This window comes from Rhinatrema bivittatum, chromosome 4 (assembly GCF_901001135.1).
Source record: "Rhinatrema bivittatum chromosome 4, aRhiBiv1.1, whole genome shotgun sequence".
NCBI classification, from domain to species: Eukaryota; Metazoa; Chordata; class Amphibia; order Gymnophiona; family Rhinatrematidae; genus Rhinatrema; species Rhinatrema bivittatum.
In genome coordinates, this window is record NC_042618.1 from 207,666,239 (window position 1) to 207,680,779 (window position 14,541).

Below are 14,541 nucleotides of genomic sequence, written 5' to 3' on the forward strand. Positions count from 1 at the left end.
CTCTATCTGCTTTTATTAATTGGCGATCCGACCAGGGCAATATTGTGTGTGAGGTATTGATTAGGCAGGTACTTGTATTGGCAAATATTAGGTCTAAAGTGTGGCTTGCTTTTGAGTGGCTTTAGAGAAAATTATGACCATCCCATGGCTCCCATTGCTTCTTAAAACATTTCACAAGTTGAGGTTCTTGGTGTTTTGTCTACCTGGAGGTTAAAGTCTTCTACAATTAATGTAGAGTCTAGTAATGGAAATACTTTAGTGAATAATTCAGCAAGTGCTGAGCAGTTTTTTTGAAGTAAACCTGGTGGACACTGGACAGTAGACCATTCTTGTATTTATTTGCTGAGATTTTAGAATTGCCACTTCATAGGGTGAGTTAATCTCAACTTTGCAAGGTTCTAGCTTAAGTTTTTTTTTTTACCGATTATTAATAATCCCCTTTTCATTTAGGTCTAAGAAAGTGAAATATTTCATAGTTAGGGTGGGAAATTTGGTTTAGAAGTACATTATCTTTTTCGGTCAGCCAGGTTTCAGAGATGCAAAATAGAGGGGATGTAAATCTTCTAACAGGTCATTAATCAAAGGGATTTTTTTTACATAGACTGAACATTTAATAGGAGCAGTGTTAACGTTAGATAGGAAGTGATAGTGGTGGCGTTAGTACTTATTGAGAAGACCAAGTCTGTTATCGTTCTTTACTTCTGAATCGAAGCACTTCTTAGATCTCCATACAGGCCCCTTCCTAGTATGGGTTCAATGAAGCACTTCTGGGCCATGATTGTAGTATTCAGACCAGTGATCAATAAAATAATCCACTTTGGGGCTGCACGAAGTGGCGCACAAAGGGGCAAGCTCCTTTGTTGTGCTCCTTTGTGTGAGTGCCAAGGGCACGTGCCTCTCAGCACAGGCGCCTTCAGCGTCGCAGCCGCGGTTTCCAGGTGTCAGTGGGTGGCCAGTGGGTGGGTTGTGGGTGGCGCAGATGCCTTGGTGCTGGCAGTTTTCTCCCTCCTACGGTGGGGGGGGGGGGGGGGGGGGAGGTGCCCTCAGCACATTCGGAGTGCTGCTCCCGGAGCTGACCGCTGCAATGATCAGTTGGGCCAGGCTACATGTAGTCATGTACCACAGAAGAACTTAAGATCTGCAAATAAGAGCCTTTTAACAATACCAACGATAAGATCAGCAAGATTGAGCCAAGTGAGAGATCGTGCAGTGTCTATAGCGGAACCAAACTTTGGAATTCTTTACCAACAGAATTGAGATTAATGTCAGATAAGAACAAATTTAAGACAGACCTTAAAACCTGGTGTTATGAACCCTGCCCGCGGAGCTAATCCCCGCAAGCAGGCACCTTACCTTGCTGCTTGCTGCTGCCCGATGCGGACTCTGCTTCCCTTTGCGGCCCGGAGGCCGCCCGTCTTGCCCTGCTCTTCACCGCGGCCGGAGCCGCAGACTTCTTACCATCACGCTGCACGGAGCCGCCGCCGCCGCCGTCTTCGTCCTCTTTGCAGCTGGAGGCCGCAAGCCCCGAGCTGGATTGGCGGCTGGAGCCACCCTCGGGGCCTCCTGAAGTGGCTGGAGCTGCTGCCGTCGTCGGGGCCTGCTTCCAAGCCCAGCCCTGCTTCCCCTGCGCTGACGTCAGTGCAGGGCCGCTGTCCATGGTCCTGCACAGTTCCTGCTTCTTCCTCCTAGGCGCGCGGCCGCGCTTCTCTTCCAGATTTAAAGGGCCCACGGCCGGATGTGCCCTGGGCCCCACCTTGAGACTGTTTCCTATGCCAGCCCTATAAAAGGGCTGTTCCTGCATTTCCTCTTCGCCTTGCATTGGGGTTACTTCGCTCCTGGAGGCTCCTGCCTGCCAGCCCTCCGTCAGGTCCTTGATGTTCTTCGTGGAGCTCCTCGTCTCATCATGTCTTCGTTGCCTGAGGTCCTCGTCCAGGTCTCCTAATGTCGCGCTTCCTGGTGTTCCAGCCCTCCTTGATGTTTGTTCATGTGCTCGTGAGCCTTCAGTTCTGCCGGCTGTGGATCTCCAGGTGACGCTTCTCCGTCTTGGGAGATGCCGGCAGTGGACTGGCTCCTGAGCCGTCCTGTCCTGCCAGCCTTTGTGGTGCTTCGGATGACATCGGCTTCGTCGTCGAAGTCCCGCCTCGACTGGATTCTCTCCTGCGCTTGTCCCGCTCTCCGCGTGGTCCATGACCAGCCTCCTCGGGCTGTGTAGGGCGCGCAGTGGGACAAGGTAGTCTGCGACCAGCCCATTGGGTCCGCCTGTGAAGGTAGGCTGAGTAGGGCGCCCTGAGAGACAGTGCCAATGTCTTCCTTCCCAGCTTCTTGTCTCGTCAGGACTTTGTCAAGTTCTTCTTCTCGTCTGTGATGCCGTCGCATCAGCCTTGGTGTCATGTCTTCGCCTTACTCATAGTTATGTCGTGTCAAGGCCTCCGTCTGCCCTCATCCTCAGGCCGGCCTGCTGCTCCATGCCGATCCAAGCGGCAGGTCCGAAAGGGCTTGGAACGGTCGGAGGACCGTTCACTTTCCAACATCTTCTTGTCGGCCTTGGGAGCTTGCAGGCCCGGCGGAGGGTAAGACCGTGTCTCTGCCATGCTGGAACAAGTCGCCAACCCTTGGTTCGGTCCTGGATCCATCTGGGGTTGGGCCGAGGCCCAAGGGCACACGAAATACCTGTGTCACGTAACACCTGGCTTTTTAAATGCGCGTACACAGAAAATGGACTACAGGTTTTTTAAATGCGTGCATACAGACAATTGATCACAGGAAGATGTCTAATTGTGTAATGTTTATTTCTGTTTGATGTCTATGTTTTTTACTATTAGCTCATTTTATTTTTTTACATTTTTAATAATATTTCGAGGAACAGCTTCATCTTAAGTTTTTAAACTTTTATCCTTTTTAACAGCTAAACCTTCTATTATTGTGCTTTTAAATTTTTAGCTGTTATCACTTTTTATTGAATGTTTATTGTATTTCCTTATTGTATTTAAATTGTAAACCGCTGTGAAGGCTACGGCTAATGTGGCGGTATATAAAAAAATAATAAACTATAAACTATCCACAAGAGCCAATGCAAATTTCAAAAATACATTTAGCTCAGGAGGTAAGCGTAGCGTGGAGATACTTCCTTTTGTTCCTTCCGATGCAGCATTTTGCAAAACACGGTCCCGTGTCGGGGGACAGAGCTGTACTTTCAACTTTATTAGTGTTTAGATTTAGAATTTTTTTTTTTTATATTCCGTTTTTCACACTTTTTTCAGCACTTCAAAGTGGATTACATTCAGGTACTGTAGTGATTTCCCTAACCCCCAGAGGGCTTACAATCTTACTTTCAGTCACTCGGAGTTGTGTATTTTTTCCCTTTAATAAAAATTTGTACACTTTCTATTTTATAATATCTGCAGACCCTCTAATCTTCGCAACATGTCTACAGGGTTCCCATCCCCAGCAGGCCTGCAGAAGATCCTCACGGCCACCACTGCAGTGATGTGCCTGCGGGACTCCTACTTTCCACAGGCCTGCAGGGGAACCTCAGGTCACCACCAATGATGGCGTGCTGGTGAGGTTTCCACACCCCACTGGCACGAAGAAAAAGGAGCGAGCGGGAAGGGGGCTGAGCGAGCGGGAAGGGGATGAGGGAGAAAGGAGGAAAGGAGGTGAGAGTGAGTGATATGAGCAGAAGGAAAGAGGGTGAGTGAGAGGAGGGTAGATAAGAAAAGGTAAATGAGTGGGGAGGGGAGGGGAGGGTGAGAAAAGAGGTGAAAGAGGAGGGCAGGGGAAGAGGTGATGAAAAGAGAGGGCTGAATGAGAGGGGAGAGGAGGGAAAGGGTGAGAGATGGAGGGGTGGGGAGAGAGAGGTCAATGAGTAGTGAGAAGAGGGAAAGGGTGAGGGGATAAGACGAGGGGGTGAATGAGTGGGGAGAGGAGGGAAGGAGGGGTGAATGAGAGGAGAGAGAATGTGGTTGAGTGAAAAGAGAAGGGAGAAAGGGCAGGTGAGTGAGGGGAGAGTGAAGGGAAAGGAGGGAAGGGGTGAGTGAGAGGGGAGGAAAGGGAAGGAGATGTGAGTGAGGAGAAGAGGTGAATGAGAGGGAAAGATGGGAAAGGGTGGGAATTACAGAGGGAGCAAGAATGCATGGGGGTGTGTGAGTGGGGCAGAATGCAGGGCTGCCCAGAGTGCTACAGTTTTGGGGGCAGCACACCTGTGTCAGGACTGTGGCAACTGCGCCTCCTTGTTCTTCCTGCTTGCATGGGCCGGTTCTGTTGTATAAGCCTGCCCAGATGGGAAGAAGGAGGTGCAATTGCTGCAGCCAGTAGGAGTAGTGCTGGCATGCGTGGCCAGAAGAAAGGAGCAGAAGCTGCATCAGCGCAAACCTCAGGAAGAAAGAGGAGGCCCATTGGCTGTGTGGGATGAAGGTGGAAGCTGCTGCAGCTGCAGCTGCTTGTGAGTTCTGGAAGGGGAGAAAAGTGAGTGAGGGTGTGTGAGTGCAGTATTGCCAGAACAGGAGCGATCTTGGCGGTTAAATGCATCGAATGTACTTACAGTAAGCAAATGTACAGTATTTACTTACTGCTATTATTGTAAGGGACCGTTTTTTGAAGACGTTGGTGTGGGCTCAGGTTTTACTGTAGGATGGCAGGCCAGTCCTTCCGTTTCCAGCGCCATCCGCTGTTTGGTGATTCCGTGACATGAAGATCAGGTTTTCCCTGAGGGTCGGTAGATGCCTGGAATGCCCTTCCAGAAGAGGTGGTGAAGACAAAAACAGTGAAAGATTTCAAAGGGAGCATGGGATAAACACCGTGGAGCCCTAGGGACTAAAGGATGGAATTGAAGAGGGAAGTGCATGGGGGTAGCTTGCTGTGTGGCAGTTCCTACCCTTGGCCAGCGGCCTTCATACTCTTGGTGCAGCTCCAATATTGCACTTTGCATTAACAGTAGGGGGGTGGAAAGGGGAGGGAATCGGTCTCAGACAGCAGCCAATGAGGACACTGGATTTTGGGGTCTGGGAAAACAAGTAGGAGTGGGGGTAACTTGCTGATGCAGCTCTCGATGCCCTTGACCAATAATCCCAATACTTTTGATGCTACCACGAGCTTGCTGGGCAGACTGGATGGACTGTTTGGTCCTTTTCTGCCGTCATTTCTATGTTTCTATTTTTCTATGAAAGCAGCAGCAATGTCGTAAGAGAAAAAGCGACGGCAACTGAGAAGCTCCCTTTGCTGAAGGTGTCAGCCTTACCTGAGGCGGCTCATGCGGCAAAATCTGTGACCAGGTGGAGTCAGACACTCTCATGCAGAGATAGCCCTGATGTGGTGGTGGTGGAGGCCATTGAAGAAGATCCCCCTGCAAGCAGGGCCAGCGGTGATCCTGGTATACTCTCCTGGGCCGAGCAGATAGAAGCCCAGGAGCAACAAAAACTGGAAGCAGCAATGATTCTCTCCGTCATTGGGCGATGCTGGCAAACAGTGAAATCTGTGGAGTCAGAGACTGCACAGCCATCGACCCCAGTGTGAATCCCTGCTGGGCATTTTAATGTGTGACTTCTGTCCCCCATCTGGGCTGAGGAAAGGAAAATCTACCAATTCTATGTCTTCAGGCCGTCTGAGGTCTGCATTGGGTTACAGACATCAGGATCATAGACAGTTGTACATGGCCATCACTCCAGCTCAGGCTGAGGAGATATACAGGGTGGTTACCCCAAAGGTTAACTTCATGGTTCGAGGGCCAAAGGCTTTCAGCGAATTGTGCTGGATGGTGATGGAGCCGCCTGCTTTACCATCCGGTTTGGACATCTCCTCCGGAGTGAAATCTGCGCTGCCCAGAGAATCAGGAAGAAGGATGGCGGTGTCAGAAGATCTCCTCAGTGGAGAGGATGCCCTCGACCAGCCTTTACCCCCTGAGGTGAGAGATCAAGTCCTGGGCAGTGCCCACTCTCCTGGGAGAAAAACCTAACCTTTACAAGTTTTCTCATAGTCAGAGAATAGTTGACCGAAAGGTGCAGGGTATTTTTGGACTCCAATACCCTTACGCTCCTGTTCATGTTATGAAGTTTGTGGAGGAGACCAGGGATGCCCGGCTGGCTGAGCGCGCTGACAGAACCATTGTGAAGGATTTCACAGCCCTTCAGGGAGGGAGCACCATGACTACAGGACAGCTTTGGACCGTAAGGTGTCTGAGATGCGCCTAGGGCGGAATATATGTAACCTTATCCCGGTGTGCCTACCCTGCACGGGTGGGGCTATAAAAATATTTATTTTTCTTTGAGGCTGGAACCACTCACCGGCTAGCTCTCCACAGTCTCTCTTACTTCCAGGGTCGGATCCTTTATAGGTGGAAGGGAGATTACTTCCCCGGCCCAACGTGACAGGGGTATCCCTTCTACACATTTCTCTGACCTTTGTGTTTCCTTGGGAGAGAGAAGTTATCCTCATGGTGGGTGCAGTAAGTGCAAAAGAAATACTCTGTCCAAAATTAAAGTCTTTACTGTTCAAACGCTGATGATAATTGGCACAATAATTTAAACGGCAGCACCACAGCATTCTCTTGTTTTCTTTCCTTACCATCTCCTTCCTTCTGTCTGTGGAGGACTCACATACCAGGGCCAGGGAAACATCCACTCTCCACGTTTTGGTTAAATGGAGCTCCCAGGTGGGCAGGGTCTCTTTAGCTTGGTGAAAAATCCCTTTCCAATTTGATAAAAATGGTAAAGAGTCACAGAGAGTAAATCTTCTCTCTCTCTCCCTGGGGTAGTGCAATCACCGGATGGACGTCCCCAGTGATTTGTGATTTCCCTCGCTCACGGTTAGCAGATCTTCAGGATACCCTTGGTTTTTCTTCATTCAGAAAGGAAGGTCAGCCCAAACGTCCCCCTGGATCTTGAAAAAGTCTTTTATCCCCAAATGAATTTCACACCAGAGTTCCTCCCTATGGCAGGTGGTCACAGACTCCTCCTTTCCTCGTGGAGGGTTTGGAGGGCAGGTCTTCCCTAACCTGCACAACCCCAGACACAGGATTCCCCGTGCCTTGAGCCCAGGAGGTATACAGGCTCTCACAAGGCTCCTACCACTTAAAATCTTAAACCCGAAAAACAGAGGGAAAATCCTAACCAGCCAGTGAGATGACTGGATAAGGGAACACTCCTGACCTTGGTCACGACCACCAGGCAGGGTTTCTCTGGCTCTTCTGACTGGGCCTGAAAAGACAATTCAAGCAAAAGTTCTCTCTACTTCCTAACTCTTAGCAAACCCAAAGGGATTGTCCCCCCGAGCTGTCTGTAGGGAGCTGCTATAAAGACTTTCAGGAGGACGGCCATTCCAGTCCCTTCAAAGGGAGGGTCTGCATTTGAATGGCAACCTCTCCCTTCACACTAACCTGCACTCTCACTAGCTGAATTAAATTAAAGGTTCACCCAGTTCTTAATGGTGACATAACTGTAAGGTCCATCACATATATATATCTATATATATATAAACATGCCATGGCATATCACTTGCAGAATGGCAAGCAGAAGCCTCATTCCATGAACTGCTTACTTCCAAATGACGTGACAATTAAAAAAAAACGAGTCCTGAACGTTATGAGTCTTGAAGGAATCTTAAAAAAGAGGATGCCCCCAGTGACGATTTAATTACCCTCTGAGGTGAGGTGAAGAGAATTTGAAAGACTGCTCCTGTTTGCTACAGAGGGGACTCTGTTTTGACTCTCTTGTTTGTTTTGTGCTTTCTTCCATGGTTATCCTGTTGGCCTGGTGAGGTTCTAGTTAAAGAGACTGCTTGTCCTCCATAGGGAGGTGAAGTTTAGAGATCCCTTCCAGGAGAGGGTGGATGGTCCTCTATGGAGAGCTAATTCTGCTGTCAAGGTGAAGACCTGGCCTGGTACACAGGCCAAGAACAGAAGGTCTCACAGAATTTCTGAACTGTGACAGCCCTTTTTGGAAGGGACTTATGATTAAAATCACACTCATTGGAAGGTTATCTATTTTGATTCTGATATGAATTATCATTGATTTTTGATGAGACGTTTTAATGCTGAATCTCCTACTTCATAAAAGTTTAATACTTTATAAAATAGGTGCTTGATTTATTTATTGTTTTTTTCTTGATTAACTTTGATTTCTTTTACAGATGGAATTCTCTCGCAGGATTTGACATCATTCATATTAATTCTTTTTTTCATTGCAGGAAGTTACTCAGCTGATGCAATAAATTCCTGCGTCCCAATCATTAATAAGAAGCCTTTCACAGGATATGAGATGGGAAGTAGTGAGGAAGTATTAAGGAGAGAGATTACTCAGATGATCATAATGTATTCACAGTTAATTAGTGCTCCTCCCAAGGGTGCACCTGCTTGAATGGGCCAAAATCTAATGGCTTTTTCTTTACAGGGATTGCACTGGGGGATTTTGTCTAACAAGTCTTTATTGTGTAATGTGTATACAATCCCTCGAGTGGTGAGAGCATCCCCCTCATGCTTAAGGGAGGTGGCAGAATGCTTTGCTTGCCAGCAGTGTCAGTGCTGGCCTTGGTTCAGGTTAATTATTATTCATTCTACAGGAAATATGAGTCCAATGGTTGTTTGTGTGTTAGAATATATTCCCTTATATGTGCCTTGGTTTTAAAGTAAGAAACTAAGTCTTCAGGCTGTGCTGGTCATAGTCTCCATGGGGTAGTGCACACCCTGGTGGCAAGTTTTATTATTACAACTTCTTACTATTATATTTTGTCTGTGTTTACTGTGGAAAAATTGTAAGTGAGTAGGTGTTCTTCCTCTCAGACAGTTTCTTTTTTTTGTGGGGGAGGAGAGTGTGGCATCCCTATGGGTTGGTCACTAGACATTGAAAACTTAAAAAAAACTTTTTATGAGTTTACTTATTAAATGATCTATTTGAAATATTTTATTCTTTTTATTAGTATGCTTCTACTAATATGATTGACGCGTTATATTTCTTGATTTTATTATTACGTTTTATGAGGAATGGTAATGTTTCTGTTTTTCCAATGTTGCATTGCATAGAGTCTGGCATTTCGTGGTTTCTAGTTCAGTTTTTATCTGCACGTTTCTATATATATTTTATGGTCACTTTATTCTGTATTTGGTGAATGTCTGTATTATGCATGTCTCACCAAGGTGAGGTTTCTGTATAGTTTCTGTAGGTGTGTGTAATTTCTGTGTAAGGATCTATAGCAGTTTAGCTTACAGGTGGTGTATTGGAATTTTAGGACCTGTGTAATATTTGCAGTATTGCCTTTCCATAGGTAGGGTTATTACTGTGTGCATACTAGCAGTTAGTGCTGTTTTGGTATGAGAGCTTTACTATATTATAATTGAGTTTACTCATGGCTTTCTGAGTACCTAGCCTACACCTAATGCAGTTATAATAGGCCTAATACCATATGGGTTCCCAGTGTCTTTTTTTTGCAGGCACTGCTGTGGTTGGCACCACAGCAATGCATATACAAATAATATGCATATTGTGATATTTTTACCTTAGAAGATCATGCTTCAAAGGTCCTTTTTCATGTAAAATCTGTTATAAATGCATAATCTTTAATTGTGTGTGTTGTAAGGGCCTGGAGGAGGGGGATGCAAGATTGTAAGGATCACCCAGGGCACCTAATACCCATGTATTGGCCTGGAAAGAGTGCGCCACACAGAGATTCCCACTATTCATCCATCTCCTGCTTCTCCAGAGGGCAAATGCTGGGGAAAACATGGAAGGCAGGTTTTAGGACTCCTAGGAGTGTGGCACGGTTGCCAGCTTCCTAGAAATCTTATCACCGATATTCTAGCTGCCTCTTCTCTGTGAACTCTGACCTCTTTGTCTCCTTCTGCAGCATTTCAAATCATCAAAAGGGCCAAACTAAAAAGAGGACCCCCATCCTCCAGTCTTGACCCTCTTGATGATTTGACCTTTGCCGTGCCTTTTTGGGGGAGGAAGGGACAGGGGAGCGCCATCTCATTCCTCACCTCAGGCAGCAGATTGTCTTGAGCAACTCCTGACCCTGACTTGCTCTTCTGTAGAGCCCTCTACCACTCCTGTTGGGGGAATACCAGTATTCAGCCTTCCTGACTGTGTCAGCACCCCTTTGAATATGGACATCTATGTTTCTGAAGTATCACAATCCTTAAAGATTCCAGACTAACATCCAAAAATTCATACTAGCCAGCTGAGTCGTTAAGCTGGTACTCTGAAGCACGATCGAAGCAAGCCTGGATGCCTGTATCCTTCCAGAGTCGACCAATAATATCGGACATTTCCTTGGGCATGGTTCCCTCTTCAATGGTGTCTGCCAGATGCATTAGTTTCCTTGCATCATCCTAAATCAGAACATATAGAGATGGTGAGTCAATACCTGAGCTCGTCTGTACAACAACTAATCACTAACCTGGAAATCATAATCCAGCTTCAGCACACATCTATTACTACTACAAGTGCATAGTGCAACACTTCTAACTAGCAGTCACTTCATGAATTATCCGGCTAAGTTCACCAGATAATAGCTCCTCCCTTTATGCGCCCGTCCTACTTACCAGTTAGCTGGATAAATACATAGTCAAATAAAGACTTATCTGGCTATGAGGCAGCTGCTACATGTGGCCAAACATTTAAATGCTGTCCCATAACCAGATAAGTCACTACTTATCCGGTTAAGTGGCACTGAATATTGGCCTCTTCCAGTTTTCAATCAACATTACATAAAGGAGAATTTTCAAACGCGTGCATAAAATAGCATAAACATAAGTGCATGCTGTTTTAAAAACTGAACACATTCACATGTAAATCAAGTCCATGAGCAAATTTGCACATGTAAAAAAGGGGCAGACCAGGGGTGTTCTAGGAAGGACCAACATTTACACACATAAGTTGCTATTTTATAACCTGCCAAAGTTGTTGTGTTCCAAGCCAACGGCTGTCCACGGGCGCGCCCCCCCCTACCTGACCGTGGTGGCGACCCGCCGCGGCAAACACCGGGTGAGGAGCTCTGGTCTGGTGCTGCTGTTCCCGCACATCAGCGCAGCCCCCCGGGGTGTCTACACAGCTGGGAGCCATTCCTGATTCCCCTGCGCGGCAGCTACAGCTTCTCCCCCGTGGCCGGAATCCAAGATGGCCGCCGCCATCTTAGGTGCGAGGCCGCACCCCCTCACTAGAATTAAAGGGACCTAAACCCTTTAATTACACTCAGCTGCTTCCAATGATCCAGAGCAGAGGAAGTATAAAAGGAGGCTTCCTCTGCTCATTCCTTGACTTGGCAACTTCCATGGTTGGTCAGGTCTACTTGCTTCGGTGAGTTCTTGTGCTTTGGATCCTTGTTCCTGTCTCATCTTGGTGTTCCTGGTTCCTGACTTCGGATCGGCTAGCAGTGATTCCTGGTGTGTGACTTCGGATCGGCTTGCGGTGATTCCTGGTATCTGACTTCGGTTTGGCAAGCGATGATTCTCTGGTGTGTGACTTCGGACTGGCAAGTAGTAATCCCTCGGTGCGTGACCTCAGACTGGTAAGCGACGACCCTCTGGCACTTGACCTTGGACTTCTTCTTGACCATCATCTCCAAGGGCCCACCTAAGTCCCAGCGGCCCGGGTCCCTACGGGTTCCGCCTGGGGGGACCACGGGCTTCCAGGGGTGAAGCTCCAGTCAGCCCTTGCACCAGATGCTTGACTTCTTGACCTCTCAAAGGTCCGCCTAAGTTCCAGAGGTCCGGGTCCCTATGGGCTCCTCCTGGGGGGACCACGGACTTCCAGTGGTGAAGACACACTTCCTCCTCGATGTCACGACTCTTCGTCTACCTCCACAGTCGCCTCTGTCTCCTGTGCCGAGGGTCAGCTGGTCACGTCTTCTGTTCCTGCCTCGCCACCCGACGGAGAACCTACGGATCTTCCTCCTAAGGTATACCATCCTCCCGTTGGCCCAAGGGTTCACAAGCCTGAGCATAACAAAAGTGACGTGTGTAAGTCTTTTGCTTAAGCAGATTTACTTCTACTCAGTATCTGGTGTAAGTGATCATAAACATCTTAAAAGTGAAAAAATGACTGTGTAGGGGTCTGAGTGGAATGGTGGGACTTCAGGCTGATGAACCATGAGGGTTGTCACAAGCTGCAGATGGACAGTGCAAACTGGTAGCTTAATTTATAAAACTTATTTTATTGCAACGTGCATGTTATAAGATCTCTTGGCTTATGCATGTAAAAGCCGACTTACGAGGGATACATTTGAAGTACAAATATGTGGATCTTTCATTTTCGCACACTTAACCAGCTAAATTCCAACTTATCTGGCTAAGTAATGCCTTTGCTGCTACTTAGACGGATATATTCAAACTTATCCAGATAAGTAGCTGCAGTTATCCAGCTAAATAGTAGCAGGTGCTGCTTAGCTGAATAAATCTGAAAAGTACTACTTGTCCATCTAAGTAGCATTTTTTGAACTTATTCAGCTAAATGCCACTACTTAGCTGGATAAATTGGCATTTATCCGAATAAGTCCAAATTTGTGTGGCTTGCAGTTTTTACACGTGCGAGCACTTATACGTGCTTAAGTACTCGTGTTTTATAACCTGCGCATATAATTTCTGTGCAGGTTATAAAATACAGTAGCAACTTTGCATGCACCCATATACTCGAGTAAATGGGTGCATGTGAGCAGTTTTGAAAGTTATCTTCATAATGTAGCCCTAACCCTCTTGTCTTTTGGTAAAATATTCCATAATTTAACTAGTCTTTGAGTAAATTGTGATACCTTTTGTTGGACCAACTTAAAAAAATGTTGTAGTCCATGAGGTGAAGAAAAACCTATGTCATAAGTACATAAAAACAATTCCAAGCCTTGATTGAAATCCTCACCCAACATCACAATCACTTCATCAAAAAAAAAAAAAAAAAAAAAAAAAAGGATTTAAAATCACTACCTTCTCCATCATCTCCATTACTGTGTGATCAATGTCACTCACTATACAGTTATACTATATTGAAATCAATTCTGCTACCCTGTAAATATTACATTGGAATTGATTTTGCTACACTGTAAATATTTTACTGTTCAGTTATCTTCCCCCTTTTCTTTTCCATATCCAAGTTTTTACTTCCCTGTTTTATTGTAACTATTTCACATTCTTAACCATGCTCTTGTTATTGTGGTTTGAGTTCTCTCTACCTTACACACATTGTTAAATGTAAACCGGTTTGATATGATTCCTGTCATGAAAGCCGGTATAGCTAAATAAATAAATAAGAAGAACATAAGAAAATGCCATACTGGGTCAGACCAAGGGTCCATCAAGCCCAGCATCCTGTTTCCAACAGAGGCCAATCCAGGCCATAAGAACCTGGCAATTACCCAAACACTAAGTATATTCCATGTTACCATTGCTAATGGCAGTGGCTATTCTCTAAGTGAACTTAATAGCAGGTAATGGACTTCTCCTCCAAGAACTTATTCAATCCTTTTTTAAACACAGCTATACTAACTGCACTAACCACATCCTCTGGCAACAAATTCCAGAGTTTAATTGTGCGTTGAGTAAAAAAGAACTTTCTCCAATTAGTTTTAAATGTGCCCCATGCTAACTTCATGGAGTGCCCCCTAGTCTTTCTACTATCGAAAGAGTAAATAACTGATTCACATCTACCCGTTCTAGACCTCTCATGATTTTAAACACCTCTATCATATCCCCCCTCAGTCGTCTCTTCTCCAAGCTGAAAAGTCCTAACCACTTTAGTCTTTCCTCATAGGGGAGTTGTTCCATTCCCCTTATCATTTTGGTAGCCCTTCTCTGTACCTTCTCCATCGCAATTATATCTTTTTTGAGATGCAGCGACCAGAATTGTACACAGTATTCAAGGTGCGGTCTCACCATGGAGCGATACAGAGGCATTATGACATTTTCCATTTTATTCACCATTCCCTTTCTAATAATTCCCAACATTCTGTTTGCTTTTTTGACTGCCGCAGCACACTGTACCAACGATTTCAATGTGTTATCCACTATGACACCTAGATCTCTTTCAAATCCTCATCTACTATAACCAGTGTTCCTACTGCAGGGCCTCCAACCACCTTCTAACTGCCTGATACTCCTCCAGGCGACTTGCGGTTTGAACCCTCCAGCTCTATGCTATTCAAACTGAAAGATAATCAGAGGGCCATCAGGCAAGTAAAATCCCCTGTGCAGGTTAGAGAGAATGCTGACCACATCTTTTGATATTGGTTAAATAAAAGATATCACAACTTAAAAGCCAGTTTTCTTCATAAGTAATATGATTACTGGAACTTGAGAATACCATCTACTAGTTGAGTAAGAATCTTTACCCTGCCGGTACCTTGAAAGGGTAAGACCTTCAGCCCAGATTGCGGTAGCAGCTTAACATGACCCAGGCCCGGCACTTCTGGTGTTGCTACCGGGTCCTGGGCTAAAGATCTTTCAGTTTCAAGCTACCAGCATGGTGGGAGGGTTCGGGTTGGTATAGGGGGAGGTTGAGTGGGGGTAGGAAGGGAGAGGATGTGGCCGCCTTTAGAGACAATTCGGAACAGGGAAAGGGATGGGGGAGG

At 46.2% G+C, this 14,541-nt stretch overlaps 1 protein-coding gene across 1 annotated transcript in view; it reads right to left on the reverse strand.

The window, feature by feature from the left end:
- GNAT1 (G protein subunit alpha transducin 1) overlaps positions 1 to 14,541 on the reverse strand; it is a 104,480-nt gene that overhangs the window by 45,970 nt on the left and 43,969 nt on the right. The window contains 1 exon segment of the mRNA XM_029597566.1: positions 10,158 to 10,315. Coding sequence (XP_029453426.1) covers positions 10,158 to 10,315 — 158 coding nt within the window.